This window comes from Typopeltis vanoorti, chromosome 8 (assembly GCF_054136105.1).
Source record: "Typopeltis vanoorti isolate ZY-2024b chromosome 8, IOZ_Tvanoo_1.0, whole genome shotgun sequence".
Lineage (NCBI taxonomy): Eukaryota > Metazoa > Arthropoda > Arachnida > Uropygi > Thelyphonidae > Typopeltis > Typopeltis vanoorti.
The window spans coordinates 131,764,248-131,792,122 of record NC_143556.1 but is presented as its reverse complement, the minus strand read 5'-3'; the positions used below and the strand labels follow the sequence as shown (position 1 = coordinate 131,792,122).

The following is a 27,875-nucleotide window of genomic DNA, read 5'->3' as shown; positions in this document are numbered from 1 at the left end:
ATATGATTGCATTACTAAATGTGAACAAATCATATTCGAGGATGGTCTGAAAAGTTCTCGGTCTCGATCATAGATGGCAACACTATCGACAAGTTTTTTTTTCTAAGTTGGTACATTTGTCATAAGCATCCATGTGAAATTGCAAGTCATTCTATCAAGTAGTTTGTTTTATACAGCTGCCTGAAGCAAAAGTGTTGTCTATATCCCTTGAAATTGATAAAATTGAGTATCATGCAGTTATAAAATTCTTTGTAAAAGAAAGTTTAACACCAAACAAAATCCATTCCAAGTTCATAAAAGGTTATGGGCACTCTTCTGCTTCATTTTCGACAATTAAGAAATGGACTGCCCAGTTGAAACGTGGCCGTATCAACCTTGAGGATGTTCCACATGAAGGACATCCAAAAAGTGTAACAACATCAGTAATCATCAATCAAGTGCACAATATGGTATTGGATGACTCCAGTGAGGCAAAGTGAATGAAATTACTGAGAGTATAGGCATTTCAAAAGAATATGTAGGATATATTTTACATGAAGAACTGCAAATGAATTCATTCTTATGGCATGTTACATAAGAGACAGTGTTCTTAATATTAAATGGCATGTATTTTGATCACTTTTGCTCAGATGTAGGATTCAAAACCCAAGTTTCTTTTGAAAATAAAAATAAAATGTACTTGCTTACCTGCACTAATGATTATCTCTGAAATTGGCTGGAGGAGGAAAAAAAGAAAGAAACAGAAAAGAAAAAAGCTCCTCAGGGTAGTTGACTAGAATCAAACTTTTAATGTCCCTCTGAAATTCCAGCTTTTGGTTACCACAAGATTATGCATGCTTACTGCTTCTACTATTACTGCCCTTATTTATTATTCCATATTCATACCTCTCATCTTTTCCCCCTGCATATTCTTACTCCTCTTCACTCTTTTATCCCCAACATTTGGATCTACTTTACATTCCTTCCATTCCCTACTTATTTGTGGCTGTTTCTCATTCTTTCATTCCCCGTATTTATCTGCTTGCCTTTCTTTTATCTCCAACATTCAAGGTCTTGACATTTACCTTCCATGCTTCTTAATATTTATTAGTCACTTACTAATATATCTGATTATTTTAAATATGAAATTATTACAGCATTCAATGTGAACAGAGTTATCATTTTGTTTTAATGTTTTGTAATATTATTTTCTTTTTACCATATTTTTCAGGTGCAGAATCACCTCACCAGGCCTGTTCATATTATGTGTCAGAAAGCTGTTTTAGAAGCTACTGGAACTAATCCATCTGATTATTCTAAGAATCCTTTTCATGATACATATATACGGCTAACTACTCTACGTGTTGGCGAAGTATATCATGTACCACTGCTTGTAGCTTACCATTGCAAACTTTTTATACAGCCAGTGAGGTTTCCAACAGAAAGCGAAGAGTAATTATCATTTTTGTTGTTGTTATTAATGCTCCTCTACATAGGCCAAGGACTCATTGAGGGGGGGGGGGCTTTAGTCCCTTATGCTTAAATAATTTTTATATCTCTTCTTGAATACATTCATTATTGTTATTACAATTATTGTTCTCATTTGATTACTTTAATGCACAGATTTATATTATGCAACCTATACTGATGAATGTAATAGAAGTTGAAAGCCAGATTGCAATTAATGTTAAGGTAGCAAGCAGGGTTGATACCGAATAAGCATGTATGACTGCCAACAAAATTGAGAGAGTGAATGATAGTGAACAAATGATGTCAGTATGAAAGAGGTAAAGAAAGACCCTCAAGTGACACTGTATAGGGCCTCAGTTATTAGAGGTCTGATAAAAGAAGATGCCAAGGTTTGTTTTCCTGGATATAAAATGGATACAGTGATTGAGGCATTGGATATGAGGCGCAAGCAAGAAAAAGAGTAAAACAGACAAATGACTTGACTGGGAACAAGGAAAACATAAGATTGGATATCAGGGGGTTGTTGAGAAAGATAAAAGATAATAATGTGATAGAAAAGTAGTTAGTGAGTTGTCTACGTATGACAGTGATGATATAGGACAGAGAGCAAAGATTGTGAATGATATGTTAGTGAAATGTGTGAGGAGATAGAAGTGTGGTTTGTTAATGTGTAGAATGAGTTTGAAGGACGACTCGAACTGTATAAGAGTGATGGACTGCATTTGAATGGTTTTGGTGTGAGTCATTTGGAGTGACTACTGCTGGAAGGTCAAGTAATGAGTGCAAAGAATGAATCTGATCAAGTAAGAAGCAATGTGAAAGAGTGAGAGAATAAGGAAGAAGAGATTGAAATGTAATTTATGAAGGAATTACTGGGTAGCATGAATGTAGAGAATGATAGAACAAGTGTGCAAGACAAACAGGAAATCAGGGAGACTCGGGTGGACAGGGGAACAAAGTGTGACAAAGACTGATGCTCCAACAGGATTTGAATGTATGTGCAGGAGCTAGTGAAAACAACTGGATTTGAAGAAGGTTCTGAAGTGAATAAAGCGGAAAAAGAAATAGCTCGAGAAAAGTATGGAGAAGTTGCATCTCATAAGTGGCATCAGTAAAACTTGCTATAGATCCAGGAATGAGCTATTATGTATCTATACAAATGCTAGAAGTATAAGAAACAAGGTGAATGAAACAGTTGTAATGAGTTTGTTTACTCGAAAATTGTTGGATGAGGATGACATCCTCACTGGAATAGAGATTGAAGGGTATGATAAATTTCATGAAGATAGGAAAGGTAAAAATGAGGGAGGGATGTTATTTATGATAGAAAAAACTGTTATGTCCATACAAGGTAGACATGCAAGAGGGAAACATCAGCAGTAGTTTTGAGGCAGTGTGAGATAGAGGTGAATAAAATGAAATACTTAGTTAGATGTTGTTATAGACCTGGTAATGTGGATGTTAGTGACCATGAAATGTATAATCAAATTAGCCAAGCAAATAAGAAAAAGGTGATCATTACAGGTGATTTTAATTATGACAATATAGGCTGGGATAATGAGATACAAGGAGAAGTGAAGAAAAATAAGTTGATCAAATTTTTTAGGGATAACCACCTCATGCAGTATGTAATAGAAGGTACACGATGATTGAGGATCCTGGATTTGATCATCTCATTAGAAGATGTTATTCTAAATGAGGTGTGAAATCTCTTTCCAGTTGGTGAGAGTGACCATGAAGTAATTACATGGGAGAGTTTGCCAACATTGTGAGGACTTATGTGAGGAAAGGGTACATGTGGAAATTCAAGACTGGTGATTATGAGAAGCTCAGGAGACAGTTTGCAGGTGTAGCATGGAATTAGCAATTGAGTGGAGAGGAGATCAATGCTACTTGGGTGATATTCAAGAATTATCTGGTAGAAGCAATGTCTAAAATGTATTACTAGGGTGAGAAGATTAAATAAGGTAGGTATGAAATGGATGAATGAAGATATTAAGCATGCAATACAGAGAAAAAAAGCATTATGGAGGCAACATAAGATGAGTGGTAATAATCAGTTCCATGAGGATTAGAAAGAGCAGGCAAGACTGCAACTCGGTTGGTAACAGTAGCAGAAGTGAAATATTAGTGGCGGTCAGCTAACAAAGCCAAAAATAATCCTAGGGAGTTCTTTCGATATGTAACCAGCAAAAAAAAAAAAAAAAAAAGATTATTGAAGGATGAAATTGGCCGCCCACGGGTTGGGTTGGAAACAGTGGTGTTATCTTCGATGGTCAGCATGGATTTACTGAAGGGAGATCATGTTTCAGCAATCTTCTTACTTATTACAATATGGTGATTGCTTCATTGGACAAAGGAGATGGACACACAGTAGTATATTGAATCATTGCTATTTAATCTGTATATTAATGATCTTAGAGTGAGTTAATATACAACTGTTTGCAGATGTTGCAAAACTGGGGAGAGAGTGATATGGAATTGAGCAGATGCGTGGCCTTACAGGAGGCCTTGATTGGATAGTATGAGTGAGCAACAGTGTGGAACTATCATTTCAGTGTTACAAAGTGTATGGTTCTAAAAATTGGTAGACAACAATGTTATGCAAAGTATACACTTGGCAGGGCAATTTTGGTGGATGTTGAGGAGCTAACAAACCTTGGAGTGGTGATAGACAAGTATCTGAAGTTAAGAGGTCACATTTCACAAATTGTGAATGCATTACCTCAGATTATGGCAATGGTGCAGAACACCTTAACTTATAGAAATGAAGAGGTTCTTGTTCCATTGTATAAGGCCATGATAATAGTACACAGATTTGGTCTCCTGGTTTTCATGGTGATGAGGATATATTGGACACCCCAAAGACTATATCTAGTTTTTGGGATGTGGGATATGAGGACAGATTGCGGGAATGCAGTTTGCAAAGCTTTGTGAATAGGAGGAAGAGAGGGGATATGATTGAGGCATTTAAGTTGGTAAAGGGTTGTTACCAGGTTAATGTAGAAGAAATTTTTCATGGGAGAGGTATGGGACATACCTGGAAGCTGTATAAGGAGGGTTTGAGGCAGGGTCATAAGGAACAGGTGCTTTGCATGAAGAGTTGTTTTAGAGTGGAATGCTTTGCCTGATATTGTGGTTATTGCAGATATATTATTATTATTTGGTAACCTCCATGGGGTCTACCGAATGAACATGACGGCACACACTCAGCCAGGGAACTTTGAAATTATTTACACTAACGGCATTTACTATGCATTCAGGCAATGCATTCCACTCGCTAACAGCTCTCCACATAAAAAATCTACTTACACCATTCTTCACCACATCTTTATACAACTTTCAGGGATGGCATATCGTTCTTACTATCTTAACATCCACTCTTTTTATAATTCCTTCTATATTCATCTGATAGAATCCCGTAACTAAAGTGGTCTTTATCATATCGTATCATATTCGTCTTAGGACCATTCTGTAGTGTTTCCACATCAAAACGAAAACTAGGTGACCAAATTTTAGCACAATAGTTTGTATGTGGTCATAACAATGCCTTATATAGATGCACCAGAACCTCCTTATCCTATATGTCAATGTACTTTTTATCATAGCAGCAACTATACAATGTGCCCTCAGAAATTCAGTCAACTGTCTACCATCACTCCAAGATCCAAAATCTCATCTACTTCCTGAAGTACAGCTCCACCAATACAGTACATAGCCTTATATCTCTGTATCCCAAAGTGTAACACCTTGCATTTATTAATATTAAAACTTAAACCCCACTCATTTGTCTATTCAAATCTTCCTGTGGAGAATTAACACCAGCACTACTCCTAACAATTTTACTTCTCTTTTGCATTATCGGCAAACATTTGAAGATCCCCTGGTCACTGCCACTGGTCACCTTCCTTATCTGAGACAGTGTCCCATTATACACAAGGTTGTACACCAATTTATTATGTGGAAATCTATCAAATGCATTTGTAAAATTCAAGAATATCACTGTATATGATTCTACCTTATACAACACATTTGTCACCTTATCAAAAAACATAAGCAGATTGCTAAAACAAGACCTGCCTTTCACAAACCCATGCTGACCATCATAGAGAATCTTATGTCCTTCAACCCAATCCTGTATTCTATTTCTAACTAATTTTTCTAACACTTTGATCACAACTGCAGATACATACCAACCTATAATTGGAAACATCTGTTCTCAGATCATGTTTGTGGAGATGTATTATTTTGCCTTCTTTCCTCTGCTTAGGAATCTTCACCACTGAATGACTTTCATTAAATAACTAAGCCAAGGGCATGGCTAACTCTTTTGCACATTTTTTAAAAATACATTGTGATAAGTTATCCATTCCCACATTATTAACATCTACCCCAAGCAACACTTAATGCACCTGATTCATTCACCTTTAATTCTCCTAATTCTGGCCTCCCTTCTACATGATGAACAGCATCATTTACGCCACTATGATATACACTGATGAAGTGTTCATGCAATAATTCCACTATATTATTTACTATGGTTACTCTGCTACCATAACTAACCACGTATCAACTTGCCATAATTATTTTTCCTCTTGCTTTCCCAACAGCAGAAAAATTCCCTTGGACTATTATCCTGACTGGCCAATCTACTCTCATATTCTACTTTTCTTTTTTAACCATACTTGTCACTTTTAAGGCCTGCAGTTTACATTATTATTATTATTATTATTATTATTATTATTATTATTTAGGCCTCCATGGAGTCAAAAGACTCATCATGGGAGGTCCTCCCTAGGAAACACAAAGTCTATCAAGACTCATCGTCGGAGGTCCCTCCTAGGAAACACAAAGTCTATCATACCACTCCTTAAACTCGTTGACGGTTCTCACTCTCACCACTCTATCAGGCAATGCATTCCACGGTTCAACCACCCTCCATTCAAAGAACCAATCCTCATCATCTTACTCACAATTTCCTTTCATAACTTCCAGGGATGGCCTCCTTGTCATCACTCCTTTCCGCTGTTCAACCAATCGAAAGAATTCCCCAGTGTCAACCCTGTAACCACCTCTCAGTTTAAAAGTCTCAATTATATCAGCTCTCCTCCTTCTATCCATCAAGTTCTGCAGTCCACATTCCCTCAGCTGATCCTCATAACTATCCTTGTACAGTCCTGAAACTATCTTTGTTATCCACCTTTCTACCCTTTCAACAGTTAATTTATCCCTTCAAATTCTGGGGACCAAATCTGAGAACAATAGTATAAGGGTGGTTTGATCAGGGTCTTATACAATGGAATGATAACTCTTCTATTTCTGCAAGTCAGCATCCTTCTCATTATTGCAGCAATCCTATGTGTTACCTTTGCCACCTTTGTAATATGTCCCCTGAATTTCAGGTTTCTATCAATCCCATATCTCATGTCTTCCCTACTTCCTCCAGTATAGCTCCTCCAATAGAGTATGTAGCATCCTATCGATGTGTCACAAACCTCAAGACCTTATATTTTGCTGAATTATACTGATAACCCATTCATTTACCCATCGGTGTAGCTAATTCAAATTCTCTTGCAGGGCTACCACATCTGCACTATTACTAATAATCCTTCCCAGCTTCGCATCATCCGCAAACAACTGAATATCCCCCTGCAATCCACTGACAATGTCATTAACATAAAGATTAAACAATATACTGAGCCCTGTAGGACCCAACTTGTAACCCTCTGCCTCCTTGAAACTGCCCCACTATACACAACTCTCTGATACCTATCAGACAGCAAATCCTGAATCCAGTTGACCAACCTGACATTCAAGCCCATGTGCTCCAACTTAAACATCAGCTTATCATGTAGCACCCTGTCAAATGCCTTTGCTAAATCCAAGAAAACTGCAGTATATGCCTTTCCCTGTACTACTCTGTTCTGTTCTGTGTACTGCTTTTGTAACTTTATTATAAAAGGCTAGCATATTACTAAAACACGGGCACCCGTTCATAAATCCATGTTGACTCTCACAGATAACATTACCCTCATCTGTCCAATGCTGTATACGTTCCCTAACTAATTTCTCCAAGATCTTAACAACTACTGATGACACACAAACTGGTCTATAATTAGATACTTCCAGTCTGCTTCCACCTTTATGCAATGGCACCGTATTACCTTCCTTCCATTCCCTGGGCACCTTTCCTCTAGCCAGACTTTCATTGAAAAGCCAGGTCAAAGGAGCTGTCAGTTCTTTAGCACATTCTCTTAAAACTCTTGGCCAAATACCATCCATTCCCACAGCTTTACTGACATCTAGAGTACTCAGTATTTGGAATATGCTCTCCTCCTGCACTTCTAAACATCAAGCCTGCCCTGTCCCTCTAGTATTAAAATGTACTCCTCCAGGATGAAATATACCAATAAAGTGTTCATTGAACAATTCCACTATGTCCTCTGCATCAGTCACTCTATTCCTATTTTTATCCCACAATGTCATTCTTCCACTATCATTTCTCCTCCTACTGGCCACATAGCTAAAAAATTCCCTCTGTGCTCCTTTGTTTGTAGCACTCCAAGATCCCTAGCTTCGTCAGCTTGTTTTAGCATAATCCCACCAATATAATATGACATTGGATATCTAATCATGCTGAAGTGAATGACTTTGCATTTACTGACATTGAATTGACACTCATTTTCTCGTGAACATAATTCCAGCCTATTTAAATCATTTTGCAAGTACTGCGTATCAGCAGCATTCCTGATTACCCTACCTATTTTTGTATCATCAGCAAATAGCTGTATGTCACTCGTCAAATCCTTCCCAATATCATTAATGTGCAGACTGAACAACAGTGGACCAAGCACTGATCCTTAAGGTACACCCCTTAAATCTTGCAGACTCACATCACACATATACCACTTTTGAATATCTTTCAGTCACCCATCCTCTTATTATTATTATTTTTACCCCAAGACCTCATGAAGAAAAAAGACTCATCTGGGAGGTCCTTTTATCACACACACATCTCATCATACTGAGCCTTAAACACACTCAAACTCCTTGCAGACACCACACTCTCAGGCAAGGCATTCCAATCATTCACAACTCTGCACAAAAAAAAAACCTGCCTCTCACTCCCCTACTCGCACCCTCTTTATACAGTTTCCATGGATGACCTCTGGTTCTTCCCTGATCTCCCACTATTCTCTGTAGAACTTCTCCACCATTGATCTTATAACAACCCCTTACCAACTTGTAGGGCTCTATCATATCTTCCCTCTTCTTCCTCTCCAAGAGACTCTGCAAATTACATCTTCTCAATCTTTCCTCATACTCAACATTCCAGAAGTCAGAAACTACCTTAGTCAGTTTCTGCTGGACCCTTTCCAACATCTCTTCATCCTTCTGAAAACCCAGTGATCAAATCTGGGCACAATAGTCCATGTGTGGCCTAATCAAAGCCTTATACAATGGAACAAGAATCTCCCTACTTCTACACGTCAGTGTCCTCTGCATCATTCCCAGAAGCCTTTGTGTTGTCTTCACAATTTTGGAAATGTGTCCCCTAAATTTTAGATCCTTATCCACTATCAACCCCAGATCTATTATCCATGCTTTATGTTGGAGGTTTAATGGATTTTTTACAACACTCAGAAAGAATTAAATTAGAATTTAATACTCCTATATTTCGTCCTAGTCACTAGGACATCTACGGGGATTACAAAAACAATTAATGTAATATGCACACAAAAACTTACAATACTAAGCCCAACCACGTGGGTGACACTAAAGTCCTATCTAGGTGGAGCGCCCTCTAAGGGTGGTAGTAGGTGGCCTGGAATGTAGTAGGAATGGTGGTAGTAGGTGGCCTGGAACATTCCAGGCCACCTACTACCGCCCTTAGAGGGCGCTCCACCTAGATAGGACTTTAGTGTCACCCACGTGGTTGATCTTAGTATTGTAAGTTTTTGTGTGCATGTTACATTAATTGTTTTTGTAATCCCCGTAGATGTTGTAGTGACTAGGATGAAATATAGGAGTATTAAATTCTAATTTAATTCTTTCTGAGAATTGTAAAAAATCCATTAAACCTCCAACGTAATGTCCTCACAGCACTTAAGCCTCTACACAAGAATATTATCCATGCTAATATTCTATAATCCAAACACATATTCTCCAATTTATGTCTACCATGTTGTATTCTGTCAAAAGCCTTAGCAAAATCCAAAAGTATCATGTTGTATCCATTCTCCTTGTCTGGTTCAATGGTAACATTGTTATAGAATGTGAGCAATTTGCTAAAACATAACTTTAGCTTAGTAAACCCATGTTGCTCATTGCAAAGTAGAGATTCACTCACGACCAATTTCTGAATGCGAGCCCTAACCAATTTTTCGAAAATCGTCACCACCAATCCTGAGGTACTAATTGGTTGATAGTTGGATACATCAGTCTTTGCACACCCTTGTGCAATGGAATTATTATATATTCTTTTCATTCCTATAAAATCTTTCCTGTTTTGAAACTCATATTAAACAGCCTGGTCAAAGGAATAGCCAGTTCAGCTGATGAACATCCCATCAGTCCATATTGCGGAATTCTTATTCAGTTTGTTCAACAGCTCTAAATACCTCATCCTCATTCACCTGAGTTTCTTCATTCAGGGAAGAGGTAGCACTGAGTTCAATGTTGTGCATACCAGGTTGATAGCTTTTAACAGAATGGGCACTTATTAGTTCAACAACCACTTCTGCATCTATGAAATAGCAGAGGAAGTCTGGCTTTAACCATATTCTCCGATATCTTACAAAGACAGCTGGTTAGTAATTGTTCACTTATGTTATAAAACCTCCATCACACAATGTGGCTTTCACTGATATTGTTCATTAATGTACTATTTCATCCATTTAGAAACACATTTAAAGAACAGACTCTTTGCATGGAGAGTGGTTGGTGAGTGGATTGCATTGTCTGATATTGTGTTGAATGCAGACATTGAATTAATTTAAAGCATGATTTGATGGGAGTCTTTTGATTCCAAGGAGGTCTGATGTTATTTATAATAAATGTGCTTTGTGAAATCTTACTCAGCACAGGTGCATGTTTGATTCATTTCCAATGGTATTTAAATTATTATTATTATTATTACCCCAAGACCTCATGGAGTCAAAGACTCATCTGGGACATCATTTTATCACACACACAGCTCATCATACCGTGTCTTAAACACACTCAAACTCCTTGCAGACACCACACTCTTAGGCAAGGCATTCCAATCATTTATGACTCTGCACAAAAAAAACCTGTCTTTCACTCCCCTACTCACACCCTCTTTATGCAGTTTCCAGGGATGACCTCTGATTCTCCCCTGATCTCCCACTATTCTCTGTAAAACTTCTCCAGCATTGATCCTATAACAACCCCTTACCAACTTGTGTCTATCATATCTCCCCTCTTCTTCCTCTCCACCAAACTCTGCAAATTTCATCTTCTCAATCTTTCCTCATACTCAACATTCCAGAAGTCAGAAACTCCCTTAGTTAGTTGTCTTTGGATCCTTTCCAACATCTCTTCATCCTTCTGAAAACCCGGTGACCAAATCTAGGCACAATAGTCCATGTGTGGCCTAATCAAAGCTTTATACAACGGAACAAGAATCTCCCTACTTCTACATGTCAGTGTCCTCTGCATCATTCCAAGAATCTTTGTGTTGTCTTCACAATTTTAGCTATGTCTCAACTAAATTTCATATCCTTATCCACTATCACCCCTAGATCTTTCATTTCCGCCACCTTCTACAATATATCCTCACCAAGGATAAACTCTGCATCCCATCCTTTTCTAAATTTTAAAACCTTACATTTTGCAACATTGAACTCACATCCCCATTTCCGTGCCCAATCACTCAATATATTCAACCCTTCTTGCAAGGCCACAACATCTTCACTACTCTTTATGGTTCATCCCAACTTTGCATCATCATCTGCAAACGACTGAATATCTCCATCCAAATCTTCACCAATATCGTTAATATACAAGGTAAACAGTAATGGCCCCAAAACTGACCCCTGAGGCACTCCACTAGTGACTTACCTTTTCCTGGATATCACTCCCCCATAACTCATGATACCTATCAGATAGCTAGTCTCCAATCCAATGCACTAATCTAATATCCAACCCAATCTGCTCTAGTTGACTGTGAACTTATTATGAGGTACTCTATCAAAAGCCTTTGCGAAATCCACGAATATTACTCTGTATCCTCCTCTGTTCAAGGAAGCAATCACCTTATTGTAATAAGTAAGTAGATTGACCTCCCTTTAACAAATTCATGCTGTCAATCAAAGAATACCACTGTTATCAACCCAACTCTGGATCCTAGTTCTCACAAGTTTCTCCAACAACTTAACCACAACACCTGACACACAGATAGGCCTATAGTTTGATGCTTGAGATCGATCACCTCCTTTATGAAGTACCACAATCTTGCCCTCCTTTTACTCCTTAGGAATTTGACCCAGTGCAGGACCCATATTAAAAAAAATATGTCAAGGCAGATGTCAACTTCATAGCACATTCCTTCAGAATATGTGGTGATATATTATCAAGTCCAACAGCTTTATTAACATCTACTTTACTCAACTCACCATACACCTCTTGCTCACTTACAGTAAGTCTATCCTCCAAATCACCAACTGCTCTTAATCTCTCCATGAAGTCACATTCACAAGATTGAAAGACCTTTATGAACTGCTCATTAAGTATCTCCACCACACATTCTGCAACAGCTGTCTTTTTATCATTTTCTCCAATCAATGTCATCCTTCCGTAATCATTCTTTCTTTTGCTGGCTACATATCGAAAGAACTTCTTAGGATTCTTCTTGGCTTCATTAGCTAACCACTGTTCATACCTCTCTTTAGCTACCCTCACCAACCAAGTCACCCTCCTTGCCTGGACTTTGTAGACCTCATGGAACTGATTATTTTCACTTCTCTTATGCTGCGTCCACAATGCCCTTTTTCTCTGTATTGCATTATTAATCTCTTTATTCATTCATCTCACACCTACCTTATTTAACCTTCTCACCCTTGGAATACATTTAGACATTGCATCTACTAGATAGTTTTGAAAATCCCCGAAGGTGCAATGATCTCTTTTCCAGCTAACTCCTCATTCCAAGCTATACCTGCAAGCTATTTCCTGAGCTCTTCATAATCACCTCCCTTGTAGTTCCATATGTATCCTTTTCTCACAGAGGTCCTCACAGTGCTGGCAATCACCTCATGGTCATTCTGAACTATTGGTGGATTATTTGACACCCCATTTATAATTACATCCTCTGATGAGATGACCAAATGCAAGGTGATCAATTCTCATGTGCCCTCTGTTACATACTGTTTGAGGTAGTTATCCCTCAAAAACTCAAGAAAATCATTTTCTTTACTTCCAGTTGCTATCTCATCATTCCAGTCTGTATTGCCATAATTAAAATCACCCATAATGATCATCCTTTTCTTATTTGCTTGGCTAATTTGATTATACATTTCATTATCACTACCATCCACATTACCTGGTCTATAACAACATCCAACTAAGTATTTGATCGCATTCACCTCTATTTCACACCATACTGCCTCAAAACCATCGGCACTATTTCCCTTTTGCATCTCTACTTTGTATGGACATAACTCTTTCTCTATCATCAATAGCACTCCCCATCCCTTTTTACCTCTTCTATCCTCACGAAACACATCATACTCTTCGATCTCTATTCCTGTCAGAATGTCATCTGCTTCCAACCATGTCTCATTTATTCTGACAATCATCTTTGGGTGAACAGACACAATTACTACAACCATTTCATCTGCCTTGTTTCTTATACAGTTACACCGTGAGTTACGTAACATGTGACTTACGTAAATTTGCAATTGCATAATAAATATAATTGCGCGCATGGACACGTTTGTGGCTTTGCGCAGGTGCATTTTTGACAGCCTTATTGCAGTACAGTAGTAGATGCCTCGCACGGTTAACTCACTCTCTTGTTATTATTGCTAGTTTCATTGTTTTTTTACCTTTGAAATGGAATGCAAACTCAAAACCGAATGCACTGGTAATAAATCTAAAAAACAAAAGTCTGCAATTACTTTAGAAGAAAAGTTAAAAATAATTTGTATGTATGATGGCGGGAAAATTCTATCAACAATAGCTCCGGAAATAAATTGACCCATTTCGCCATTGAATACAATAGTGAAGGATAAAGTTTGCATTGTTGAAAGCACAAAAGGCACGGTAGTTTTGAAGGGCATAATTATTACCAAGAAGAGACTCTTTCTGATTGTAAAAAAATAATGTAAGACAGCGGTATGAGTAGCCATTGAACATTTTATTGAGTAATACGAATTACGTAACTCGGGGTGTAACTGTACTTCTAGCATTTGTATACAAACACAATAGCTCATTTCTGGATCTACAGCTAGTTCCACTGATACCACTCACTCGATGTGATCTCTCCATTCTCGAATTTCCCTTTCTGCTTATTCATTTTAGAACCCTTTTCAATTTCAACTGTTTTCTCTTGAACCCAGGTCATCCCATTCCTTTCCTGTCTACAGATGCTCTCGCCTCCTATTGGAGTGTCCACCTTTCCCACGCTGTGTACTCCTGTCCACTCTGAGCCTCTCTGTTTCCCTGCTCCTCTTGCACACCCATTCTCTCATTTTCTATACTCATACCACTCTCTTCCACATTCATAACCACCTCTTCAATCTCTCCTATCTTACTCTCCTGCTCTTCCACATCACTTCCCGCTTGATCTGATTCATTCTCTCTACTCACTTCTCTACCTTCCAGCAGCAGTCTCTCCAAACGACTTGCACCATAACCACTCAAATGCAGTCCATCACTCCCATACAATTCACTTTGTCCTTCAAACTCATTCCACACATTAACAAACTGTACTCCCGTCTCCTCACACATTTCAGCCAGCATGTCATTCATAATCCTTGCTCTCTGCCTCATCTCACCACTGTCATACCCAGGCAACACACTAACTACCCACTTACTGTCAGACTATTCTGTTTTATCCTTCTAAACATTCTCCTGATATCCATTCTGATGTGCTCTTTGTCGTCTGTCAAAACTTTCATACCTGTTAAAACCATCAGCTCCTTTGCTCGCTCCCTCCTCATATCCAATGCCTCAATCACTCTACTCACTCTACTCAAATACAGTGAGAATAACTGCAATGAAATGTATAATATTGAGACTAAATAATGATAAGGAAAATATTGAAAAAATAAAAGAGAACCTAGTGGAGAATTAAGTAAAATTAGTAACTGCTACTTTAAGAAAAAAGGGAAAGAAATTGCAAATTTTTTAATATCTGTTTTTGAATATTTGTCCAATGTTTTTACAAAGGAAATTCTTTCAATGTCTTGTGCTGATATAATAGAACATTCTGTACAGATTGATAATGAATCTCCTATTTACATTAGGCTATATCAGATTCCTTTGAAATATATGGAGCTTTTTTCAGTAACTTCTGCTGGAATATGAAAAGGTAGGAATACTTGAAAATTGAAATCCTCAATAGAATTGCCCATTCATATTAACTGAAAAACCAAATGAAAGCTTGAGATTTGTTTTAGACTTGAGAACCATCAATGACTATTTAAGTTGATTTCTCACTCTGTAAGATTGCATAATTATTGATCTATCTGGAGGAATATATCTGGATGATTTCTCACAGTACCTTGCAAAACTAGATTGAAATGCTGGCTACTTTCAGATCCCTTTTAAGAAAGAAGGCAGGAACTACTTACATTTGCATTTTTTTACTTTGCATTTTTACATGGTTGATGGGATGATGTTATACTGACAGGAATAGAAATAGGTGGTATTGTGTATTTTGGCAGGAGTGGAAGGGCAAGCATGGTGGTGGAGTATTGCTTATCATAAGTGATGTGTCATCCCCTTTCAGAACAGAGGAGTTGGACAGAAATGGCACTAATGGTTTTGAGAGTGAGCTGGGAATGGTAGACAAGATATTTATTGAGATATTGCTATAAGCCAGGAAATAGAAATTTTGAGAAACAGGAAACATTTAAATGGTCATATTTGACAAGAGCAAAACAAATGATCATTATGTGAGATTTTAACTATGACAGCATAAATTAGGAAGCAAAAACATTTAGTAGTAACAGAATGGAATTTCTCAAATTCTTGAGGGACAAATGCCTCTAGAAGCATGTAGCAGAAGAAACAAGAAGCTCAAGAGTTTTGAATTTGAACATGTGATCAGAAGCTCTGATTGCAACTGAAATGTGATCCCTGCCCCACAGTTGGAGAAAGTGACTGTGGGCTTCAGGCTAGGAAAGTAACTAACATTAAAGAAAAGACTAGCCCGGAGATCTAAGAAAAATCTGAAGGAATTCTTCCATTAGATGGCCAATAGGAGGAGAAATGACTTTAAGAATGACAGTGTTAGAAAATGCCACTAGAGAGGCTGATGTAGAAGATGGTAGAGTTTTTAATGATCACTTTATTTGGGAATATAATCTTGGAAAAGAGGGTTTTATTGCTAGAGCAGTGGGAGGAGGGTTCAAGGTATGGAAGTATAAGAGGAGAGGGTGCTACAGATACTAAGTTTTGTGGATGTCAGTAATGCAATGGGGGACTGGATGGGGTTTTCATCACGTTTTTAGAGATTGTACTAATTAACTGAACTATGTTGACTTAGCTTTTCAGCGAGTGTCTGGCTATGACAGAGGTGCTCAGGAAGTGGAAAGAAGGTAATATGGGAATACGGTCAATTAGGGTGGTGGTAAAATGGAAGTGTCAAACTATAGGCCAGTTTGTATTTCTTCTGTAGTTGTTAAGATTTCAGAGAAATCATTGAGAGATCGTATACTGCATTGGGCAGATGAAGATAACTTTATCTGTGAGGGTTAGTGGATTTGTTAAGAGGTGCTCTTTTTTGAGTAATCTTATTGCCTTTTATAATAAAGTAACAAGAATGGCTGATGAGAGAAAGGCATATATTGCCATTTTTTTTTTGGAATTTACAAATGGATTTGACAGGGTGCCACATGATAAGCTGATATTTATGTTACAGCAAATGGGTTTGGTTATCAGGTTAGTGAATGGGATTTGGGATTTGCTATCTGATGGGTATCAGAGAGTTCAATATGAGGGAGCAATATTAAGCAAGTAGAAGGTTATAATTAAGATCTCCACGGTTAAATATTGGGACCCGCATTGTTTAATCTTTATATCACTGACACTGTTAATGAAATGCAGGGAGATATTTAGTTGTTTGCAGATGATACTACGATTATTATTATTATTATTACGTGGACACCTCCATGGAGTTGCCTACATCATAATTGGGTCTCCCGCGATGAGTAGCGGGAGAGCCAAACTATCCACACAATCTCATACCTCTCCTTGAACCATTAACAGACAAAGCACTTACTACCGATTCAGGCAATCCATTCCACTCATTCACAACTCTCCGAGCAAAAAATCTAGTCTTTGCACTCCTACAAACTACACCTTTATTCAACTTCCAGGGATGCCACTTTTTCTGGCTCCTCAGCCTAGTGCTGAAACATTTCCCCTGCATCAATCATATAAAACATACATATATTACATACATTATAAAATATAAACATATACATATAAACATGCATTATAAAACTCATTTTAAAAATTTTATGGAATTAACAACCGTGTTAAAAAAAAAAAACAAAAAAACTTTTTTTATTATCCCAACGTTTCGATCTTCTCATCAAGATCATCATCTGGAGCGTACATAAATATACAGGACAAGCTGAGTTACATCATTAACTGTAAACTAGAGAAACAATTTGATCACATGTTATTCTACTGGCGTGACCTCTGGTGGGAAAAAATAAATAAATAAAATAAAATAAAAAATTAATTTTTATATCAAGCTAAATTCTATTTTTACAACGACAGGAATAAACATTCTTTTAGATGATTTTCTTTCAGAAACAATTGGTATCCTATTTTTAGTATTACAATTCTTATTTTTGATTTACAATACTGGATTTTTTACAGTCCTGTTTATAGTTGTTCTTGGTGAGGAAGGTCGAATATATACCTTCCATATGTTTGGATTTTTAAACCATCATTGTTGTTCGGATTGGGGTGGTTGCTGATAATCTCACAGGCTTCCTTGAATTTCTGTTCATACCATGTTCTAGTGTGATGTAGACAGCTGGTGGTTTTCCAGTCAATTCTGTGTAAGATATTCAGGGCATGATCAGAAAGGCCAGCTTCACCATAATTATTATATTTAATGTGTCATTTATGTTCTTTTTGTCTAATAGGAATAGTGCATCCTGTTTCTCCTATATATGATATGTTGCAAGTACAATAAATCCGGTATACTCCAGGGTGAGCTAGTGGAGGGAGTGGGTCTTTGGATGAGTTGAGTAAGCTTTTTAATTTTACAGAAGGTTTAAAGGTGGCTTTGAGGTTGTACTTTTGTAGTACTCTGTTTATTTTGTCTGATATTCCTTTAATGTAGGGAATGGTTATAGTTTTACTGTGGTCTGGTTTGTCTTTGTTTTTTATTGTGGTTTTGTAGAGAATTTTGTTTATAGTGTTTTGGCTGTATCCGTTTTTTTGTAAGTTATTACTGATAATTTTAAATTCGTCTTTCAGTGCCTATTCACTGGAACAAATCGTCTGAGCTCTGTTTTTTAGCGTGTTGATGACACCTAGTTTTTGTGTTGGGTGGTGGTAGGAGTTTATGTGTATATATTGTCCCATATGTGTCGGTTTTCGGTAAACAGTGAAGGAAAGATTGCCCGAGGGAAGACGTGTGACAAGTGTATCTAGAAACAGAAGTGTGTTGTGTTTTTGAATTTCAGTTGTGAACTATATGCATTTGTGTTGTTTGTTTAGGTGGCTAAGGAATGAGTCTAATGTCTGGTGGCCATGGGACCAGATCGCGAAAACATCGTCAACATATCTAAGCCAGACTTTGGGTTTTAGAGGGGAGGAATCTAGAGCAAGTTGCTCAAAATGTTCCAAGTAAAAGTTAGCAATGGGGGGAGGGGGGATAATGGCAAGCCCATGGCTGTGCCTTCTTTTTGTAAGTAGAAGGCATTTTGCCATACAAAATAACCCAATCATAATACATGCGCAAAAAGCGCCGTGATATCTGGAGGGAATTTGTTCTGTAGGAGAAGGATTGTGTCATTGATTGGGACATTCGTAAAGAGGGCAGAGAAGTCAAAACTGACACACAACACTTCATAAACATCTTTGATGATGTTTATGAAGTGTTGTGTGTTTTTGATATAGGAAGGGGAATGACCTACCAAAAAAAAAAAAAAAAAAAAAACCGGAGTTGTCTAGCTACTTAAATGCAAATATCTGGATAATCCTAGAAAGGATTACGGACAACACAGCAAACCACATCCAACAAACGAAGAAAGAACACCTAATTTCCAAATTTCATAGACTAAAAGAACGACAAAACCAGCCGCCATATTCAAAGTTTGCCACAGTGAACAACAACAACCAACCAGAAGCAAGAAACAACAGGAGCCACCAATCACCCACAGGCATCAATAACATAATTAACTTATCTAACCACGCTCTAAACAAAGACGAAATCTCTATACTTAACAAAGGTTTACATTTTTCTATAGCACCGAAAAATAGACAAAATTGAAGTTATTTGTAATATGGAAAGAGGATTAAGATTCATACCTAATAACATAGCAGACAAAATACGTATAGAAACTGCGAGCATTTTAAACCATAACAAAACAATAACAAGCAACATTACTAAACACGAATTAACAGCGATAAAATCACTTAAAACAAATCCGAACATAGTAATAACCAGAGCCGATAAAGGAAATGCCACTGTCATTTAAAACCATACCACTTATATAGAAAAAATGAATCTGCTGGTCTCTGACAATAACACATACAAATTAGTTAACTACAACCCAACTAACAGAACAAAAAACAAAACAGAGAAACTACTTAAATCAGTTACCACCTGGCCCGAAGATACAGTCAAAAAACTGTTCCCTCATTATGCGTGCTCCCCTAGAATTTATGGGCTACCAAAAATTCACAAAGAAAACCACGCTAAGACCTATCATTGAAGGAAATGATAACCCCGACGTATCACTTAGCCAAAAAATTAGCAGAACACTCAAGGAGTTGGTAGGTCATTCCCCTTTCTATATCAAAAACACACACTTCATAAACATCATCAAAGACATTTTTGTTTCTTACATTAGAAAAAGATGATTTATTAGTCATTTTTAATGTCTCTGCCCTCTTTATAAATGTCCAATCAATGACACAATTCTTCTCCTACAGAACAAATTCCCTCCAGATATCACGTTTTTTTGCGCATGTATTACAGTCGGGTTATTTTATATGGCAAAACGCCTTCTACTTAGAAAAAGAAGGTACAGCCATGGGCTCGCCATTATCCCCCCCCCCATTGCTAACTTCTACGTGGAACATTTTGAGCAACTTGCCCTATATTCCTCCCCTCTAAAACCCAAAGTCTGGCTTAGATATGTTGACGATGTTTTCGCGATCTGGTCCCATGGCCGCTAGACATTAGACACATTCCTTAGCCACCTAAACAAACAACACAAACTGTTTCAGAACAAATTAATGGTATTACAGAGAATAAAAAAGATGAGATAGATGCAATGAGTGAGATTGCGTTGTTGAGCGGAGCGATACAAAGGGCAAAAAGACAGCTAGAACGTATGAACAAAAGTCGACTGAGTGTACCAGCCAATAATAAAAAGTATGATAGGAAAAATAAGCGTATGAGCGTGAATGTAAACAAAATGAAGGAGAGAGTGCTGTATGGAGACTCGTTAGTATGAGGTGTGTTAGTAGAGGATTTGACAAAATCGTACCAACCTGGTGCGACCATAAAGGATGTAACTGAGTCTATTAGAGAGCAAAAGAAAAGGGTGAAAGAAATGATTGTTGTGGCAGGTATGAATGATTTGAAAGGAGATAAAATGGAAATCATAGAGGACCTGAATGAATTGTTTGAAGTAGCAAAAGAAAAGAGTGAGAGTGTTAGGATGATTAGTCTTTTGCCGCGGTATGACAGTGAAGTGTTTAAAAGGAGGGCCATAATTACAAATGACTTTATGCGTGGGTTATGTATGACGAGTGGTGTGGAATATGTGGACTTGTGGAGTGAGTTCGATGGGCGAAAGGATCTATATGAGATGGATGGCTTGCATTTGAATGGACAGTGTAAGGAGACTTGAAAAAATGTTGCTGAATGTAGTGGATGTGCAAAATCAGGGAAACTAGATTTATTAAAGGGGGGGGGGGGTAGATATACAGACCTTCAGAAGGCAGTTGAATGTATGAATGAGTATAATATGCCCGAGCGAAAAAGGACAACAAATCAGAATGGGATAGTTAATATAAGGCATCAAGGTAGGGATGGGGCTAATGGGGGTCTTAAATTAATGTACACTAATGCTAGGAGTATCACGAACAAGAAGGAAGAGTTTTTGACCATGGTTGGCACTTCCAGACCACAAGTTATTGGCATTAGTGAATCATGGCTGACTGTAGATGATATAGCTAGTGGGATTGAATGTGATGGGTATATTGTGTTCAGGAATGACAGGGAGAATAAAATGGGGGAGGAGTATTGTTGATGATAGCTGATGAACTGCAGCCAAGGAGAATAGAAGTTGAATTGCAGGATAGAGAAAAGAGCACATTTGAGGCCATTTGGTGTGAGATTGTGGCTAGCAGAACAAAATATACAATTGGGTGCTGCTATAGCCAGGTGATGGAAAAGATGGTGGAGACAGTATGCACAAGCAAATAGAAGAAATGAGTGGAAGGAGATAATTATTATGGGTGATTTCAACTATGGTCGCATTGATTGGAGTGAGGAGAGGACGCACGGGAGGAAGGAATTGGATTTTATGCAGTTATTATTACTATTATTACGGGCAACTCCAGGGAGTCATTAGACTCATCGAGGGAGGCCCCAAATCATATTCATCACAACTATTCGACATTCATACAGTATCTATCATACCTCGCCTTAAACTCATTCACTGTCACAGCATCAACCACAGACTCAGGGAGCGCATTCCACTCATTCACTACTCTAAAAGTAAAGAACCCAGCTCTAACACCTTTACTAACCACACTTTTGCCCAGTTTCCATGGATGTCCCCTAGTCCTCCCACAACCAGCCCTATTCTCAAAAATATCTTCTGAATTAATTTTATAGAAACCCTTCAGTAATTTGAATGTCTCAATCATATCTCCCCTCCTTCGCCTATCAACCAATTTTTGCAACCCACAAATCCTCAACGTGTTCTCATACGGTTCATTCCACAGACCTGCTATCATCTTGGTCACTCGCCTCTGGATCCTCTCCACCTCCTCCCCATCAAGAAGAAACCTAGGTGACCAAATCTGAGCACAGTAGTCGAGATGGGGTCTTATCAAGGCTCGATACAGAGGAACAATAACCTGCTTGTCTCTGCTTGTCAATGTATTCTTCAGCAACCAAGTGATTTGATTAGCTGATTTGGCCACTTTTGCAATGTGTCCCGTAAATTTCAATTCCTTATCCACCAACACTCCTAAATCTCATGCCTCATCAATTTCCTGGAGCACGGTTCCACCAATGCAATAAACTGCCTCCAATCTTTTCACCCCAAAATGCATAACCTTACATTTTGCCACATTAAATTGACATCCATTCTCCCTATCCCAGACCTCCAATCTATCCAAATCATCCTGCAAAATTTTGACGTCATCTGCATTCACTATTGCCCTACCCAACTTCGCATCATCCGCAAACAAATGAACTGTTCCTCTCAGATCCTTTCCTATATCATTTATGAACAAATTAAACAGCAGTGGTCCAAGAACAGATCCTTGTTACACACCACTAGTCACAGGCCGTCTTGTGGACTCTACTCCTGAGTAAACCACTCTCTGATATCTCTCCGTCAACCACCCTCCTATCCATCTCACCAACCCTATGTCCATTCCCATATGCTGCAATTTACTGATTAGAATTCCACGTGGTATCTTGTCAAAGGCCTTAGCAAGGTCCAGTAGAATCACTGTAAACCCATTACCCTTATCCAGTTCAGCCGTCACTGTGTTATAATACGTGAGCAAGTTACTGAAGCATGACCTACCCTTCACAAAACCATACTGTCCCCGATACAGTATCCCATTTTCTTCTATCCAATCTTGTATTTTCCTCTTGACTATTTTCTCTAAGACCTTGATAATGATTCCTGTTATGCTGATTGGCCGGTAATTTTCAACAGCAGCCTTGGAACCACCTTTGTGCAGTGGAACTATTTTCCCCTCTTTCCACCCCCTTGGGACTGACCCAGTCCTGAGGCTCAAATTAAACAAAATGGTCAAGGGCACTGACAATTCTTTGGCTGCTTCACGTACGACACGAGCTAGTATACCATCCAATCCCACAGATGTATTGACATTGAGGTTCTGTAATAGACTAGTTACCTCTACTTCATTCATCACAATTCCAGTATAAGCTGTTGGTTCTTCCATTTCTGCAAAGTCACCACCTGGATGATACACTCTTGCAAAGTGCTCGCTCAGTAATTCCACAACATCGACTGATTCGGTTACCTCCCTACCCTCAGCATTTTTTAAGATCATTCTACCATGAGCATTTTTCCTTTTACTTGCAACATATTGAAAAAACTGTTTGGGATTCTCTTTAGCCTGCATGGCCAATTTCCTTTCGTAATCTGCTTTTGCTTTTCTCACCACCCTTGTTACTATCCTGGCCTGAGCTTTATACTGTTCCTGCACCTGATGTTCACCCTTCTCCTTAAATTCCCTCCACAATTGTTTCTTTTTTTGCAGCTCAAGCTTAATAGTGTTATTCATCCATTTAACCCCTACTTGATTTATTATTCGGACTCTTGGTATACAGTCAACCATTGCCTCCTGCAAACAGTTCTTAACCACTTCCCATGCACTATCAACATCCAGCCCTTGCAGTTTTACATGCCATGGCATTGAGCCAAGCACACACCTAAGCTTGTCATACTTACCAGCCTGGTAATTCCACATGTACCCTGTCTTAATTGTAAATTCGACTCCTTTAGCCACCTCCCAAGTCATGACCTTATGGTCACTCTCACCAATTGGTGGCAACATGGTCATGTTCATTACAGCTACATTCTCAGTTGCAATTACTAGGTCCAGCACTCTCTGCCCCCTGGTATTTTCCAATACATGTTGCTGTAGATAGTTGTCCCTTAATAACTGCATAAAATCCAATTCCTTCCTCCCATGTGCCCTCTCCTCTTTCGTCAATGTTACCATAATTGAAATCACCCATAATAATTACCCTCCTTCCACTCATTTCTTCTATTTGCTTATGCATACTATCCCCACCATCCACTCCATCACCCGGTGTATAGCAGCACCCAATTGTATATTTTGTTCTGCTAGATTCTATCTCACACCAAACAGCCTCAAATGTGCTTTTTTCCCCATCCTGCAGTTCAACTTCTATACTCCTTGGCTGAAGCTCATCAGCTATCATCAATAACACTCCTCCCCCCTTTTTATTCACCCTGTCACTCCTGAACACGCTATACCCATCGCATTCAATCCCACTAGCTTTATCATCTTCTGTCAGCCATGTTTCACTAATACCGACAACCTGTGGCCTGGAAGTGCCAACCATGGCCAAAAACTCTTCCTTCTTGTTCCTAATACTCCTGGCATTAGTGTACATGAATCTCAGAAGCCCATTTGTCCCATCCCTACTTTGATGCCTTATACTAACTATCCCATTCTGATTTGTTGTCCGTCGTACTCGCCTGGGCATAATATACTCATTCATACACTTAACTGCTTCCCCTAAAGTCTGCATATCTACTCCCCTCCCTCTTAATAAATCTAGTTTCCCTGAGTCTGTACATCCACTTCCACATCATTCATCAACACTCTTTCAAGTCTCCGTACACCATCTCCATTCAAATGTAACCCATCCATCTTATATAAGTCCTTTCGCCCATCGAACGCATTCCACACATCCACAAATTCCACACCACTCTACTTGCATAACCCACGCATAAAGTCATTGGCAATTATGGCCCTCATTCTAAACACTTCGCTGTCATACCGCGGTAAGATACTCACCATCCTAACTCTCTCACTCTTCTCTTTTGCTACCTCAAACAACTCCCTCACATCCTCTATCATTTCCATTTTGTCCTCTTTCAAATCATTCATTCCTGCCACGATTATCATCTCTTTCACCCTCTGTTTTTGCAGTCGAATAGATTCACTGACGTCCTTTATGTTCGCACCCGGCTGGTACGACTTCGTTAAACTCTCAATTATTATGCCTCTTAATAGCGAATCCCCATACAGCACTCGCTCCTTCATTTTATTGACGTTTACGAACATTCTATTATTTGCCGTCACAGACTTCCGCCGGTTATTTGTCGGTACGTTTAACACACATTTTTCCATATGCTCCAGTTGTCTTTTGGCTCTGTGTATCGTACCATTCAAACGGGCAATTTCGCTACTCGCATTTATCTCGCCATTTTCATTATTAATCAAATCATCCATTCTTTCTGTGTTTCTACCTTCATTTACACTTTCAGCGACGCTCTCACACCTATCTGGCACTACCACGCAATTCTCTAGCACACCGCCATTTTCTACATTCTGACTATCGTTAACGATATCAGTCTCGACACACGAAACACGCTTGAAGTCCTCATTCTCTTTACATTTTCTACACATATTAACTCCACTATCACTTTCTAACCAGACTCCCACCGCTCTTCGCAAGGCATACATCTCACAGACAGCACATTGCATAAATTCGTTTACATTAAAACTCTTAAACAAACATGGCGACCTGGCCGCCATTTTTTTCTTTATCGGTGCCATGTGTACGCTATCTTTTCTTAAAAATAATAATTAAAATAACAGAAAACACGTAAAAATTGCACAGACACACCAAGAAACAAAAAGCAAACAATACTACTTAAAATTCTACTAAAATATCTAATGTTAACACAAAGTAATACTAATCTTTTCAGGAGCTCTCGACAAGCCAACGATCTAATCAGTGTGACACCAAGTGACGTTATTAAGGGATAACTATCTGTGACAGCATGTAATGGAAAATACTAGGGGTCAGAGAGTGCTTGACCTAGTAATTACATCTGAGGATTTGGCTGTAACGAATATGACCACATTGCCGCCAATTGGTGAGAGTGATCATAGAGTCTTATCTTGGTAGGTGGCTAAAGGTGTGGAATTTACAATTAAGACAGGATACATGTGGAATTATCGAGCTGGAAAGTATGACAAGCTTAGGAGTTTGATTGGTTCAGTGCCATGGCATGTACAACTGCAAGAACTAGAAGTTGATAGTGCATGGGAGGCAGTTAAGAAGTGTTTACATGAAGCAATGGCTGCCTGTATACCTAGAGTCCGAATAATATATCAAGTAGGGGTTAAATGGATAAATAACACCATTAAGCTTGAGCTGCAAAAAAAGAAACAAGTATGGAGGGAATTTAAGGAGAAAGGTGACTGGCAGGCACATGAACGGTATAAAGCGCAGGCAAGAAGAGTAACGAGTGTGGTAAGAAAAACAAAAAAGGATTACGAAAGAACATTAGCCATGCAGGCTAAAGAGAATCCTAAACAGTTTTTTTTGATATGTTCCAAGTAAAAGGAAAAATGCATATGGCAGAATGATCTTAAAAAATGCTGAGGGTAGGGAGGTAACTGAATCAGTTGATATAGTTGAGTTACTGAGTGAGCACTTTGCAAGAATATATCATCTGGCTGGTGACATTGCAGAAAGGAATGAACCAGTAGATTATACAGGAATTGTGGTGAATGAAGTTGAGGTGAGTAGTCTATTGCATAATCTCAATGTCAATACATCTGTGGGATTGGATGGTATACCAGCTCGTGTCGTACGAAGGAATCATTGTCAAGGTCTTAGAGAAATTAGTCAAGAAAAGAATACAGGATTGGATAGATGAAAATGGGATATTGTATGGGGGACAACATGGTTTTGTGAAGGGCAGATTATGCCTCAGTAACTTGCTCACGTTTAATAACACAGTGACGGCTGAACTGGATAAGAGTAATGGGTTTACAGTGATTCTACTGGACCTTGCCAAGGCCTTTGACAGGATACCACATGGAACCCTAATCAGTAAACTGGAGCAGATGGGGATGGATATAGGGTTGGTGAGATGGATAGGAGGGTGGTTGATAGAGAGAGAGAGAGAGAGAGAGAGTGGTTTATTCAGGAGTTGAGTCTAAAAGATGGCTTGTGACTAGTGGTGTGCTGCAGGGCTCTGTTCTTGGACCACTAGTTTTCAATTTGTTCATCAATGATATAGGAAAGGATCTGAGAGGAAGTGTTCACTTGTTTGCTGATGATGCAAAGTTGGGTAGAGCAATTGTGAGTGCACAGGATGTCAAAATTTTACAGGATGATTTGGATAGTTTGGAGGTCTATGGTAGGAAAAATGGATGTCAATTTAATGTGGCAAAGTGTAAAGTTATGCATTTTGGGGTGAAAAGAATAGCAGCAGTATAACACATTGGTGGAACCGCACTCCAGTAGATTGATGAGGCCAGGGATTTGGGAGTGTTCGTGGATGGGGAATTGAAGTTTAGGGGGGCACATTGCAAAAGTGGCTAAATTAGCTCATCAAATCACTTGGCTTCTGAAAAATACTTTAACATGCAGAGACAAACAAGTTATTATTCCTCTGTATCGAGCCTTGATAAGACCCCACTAGACTACTTTGCCCAGTTATGGGTGCCAGGGTTTCTTCGTGATGGGGAGGAAGAAACCCTGGCACCCATAACTGGGCACAAGAGGATCCAGAGATGAGTGACCAAGATGATAGCAGGTCTGTAGAATGAATATAATAAATTTAGTTTAATCCTTTATCCAAGTGTGAGCAAACAAAGTTTGCACCTGAAAGTATCTTCAGGACTGGGATAAGGTGGTACAACACCAGGGCACTCCTTGCAAACGTGGAGCAAAATACCAACACTCCTATCTCAGTATCTCCCATAATGCAAAACACATCTCCTTGCGGATATGTCTAATGTTATGCATTAAGGGAAGGGCCACATCCCAGACTAGTTTCGACCTTTATTGAGGTCTCTTCAGTGGGAGTCAGGCCCAAGTGGAGATACTAGGCAGAAGCATTAACAGGTCATCTCTACCTATAGGAGTTGCCAAATGGTGTGCCACCCTTTTTTTAATACATTACTCTGGATTTAGAGAAAGATGTTGAAAGTTTATTTTTCACTTGGTTAGAGTATAATAAATTTAGTTTAATCCTTTATCCAAGTGTGAG

General features: G+C 38.6%; 1 protein-coding gene across 10 annotated transcripts in view; it reads left to right on the top strand.

The window, feature by feature from the left end:
- Window positions 1-27,875, top strand: part of LOC150104358 (intermembrane lipid transfer protein VPS13A-like) — a 2,072,875-nt gene that overhangs the window by 1,459,495 nt on the left and 585,505 nt on the right. For all 10 annotated transcript variants that reach the window (XM_090396324.1, XM_090396319.1, XM_090396320.1 and 7 more), the window contains one exon: window positions 1,211-1,431. In XM_090396324.1, the coding sequence (XP_090252450.1) occupies window positions 1,211-1,431 (221 nt within the window). The remainder of the gene's footprint in view (window positions 1-1,210; window positions 1,432-27,875) is intronic.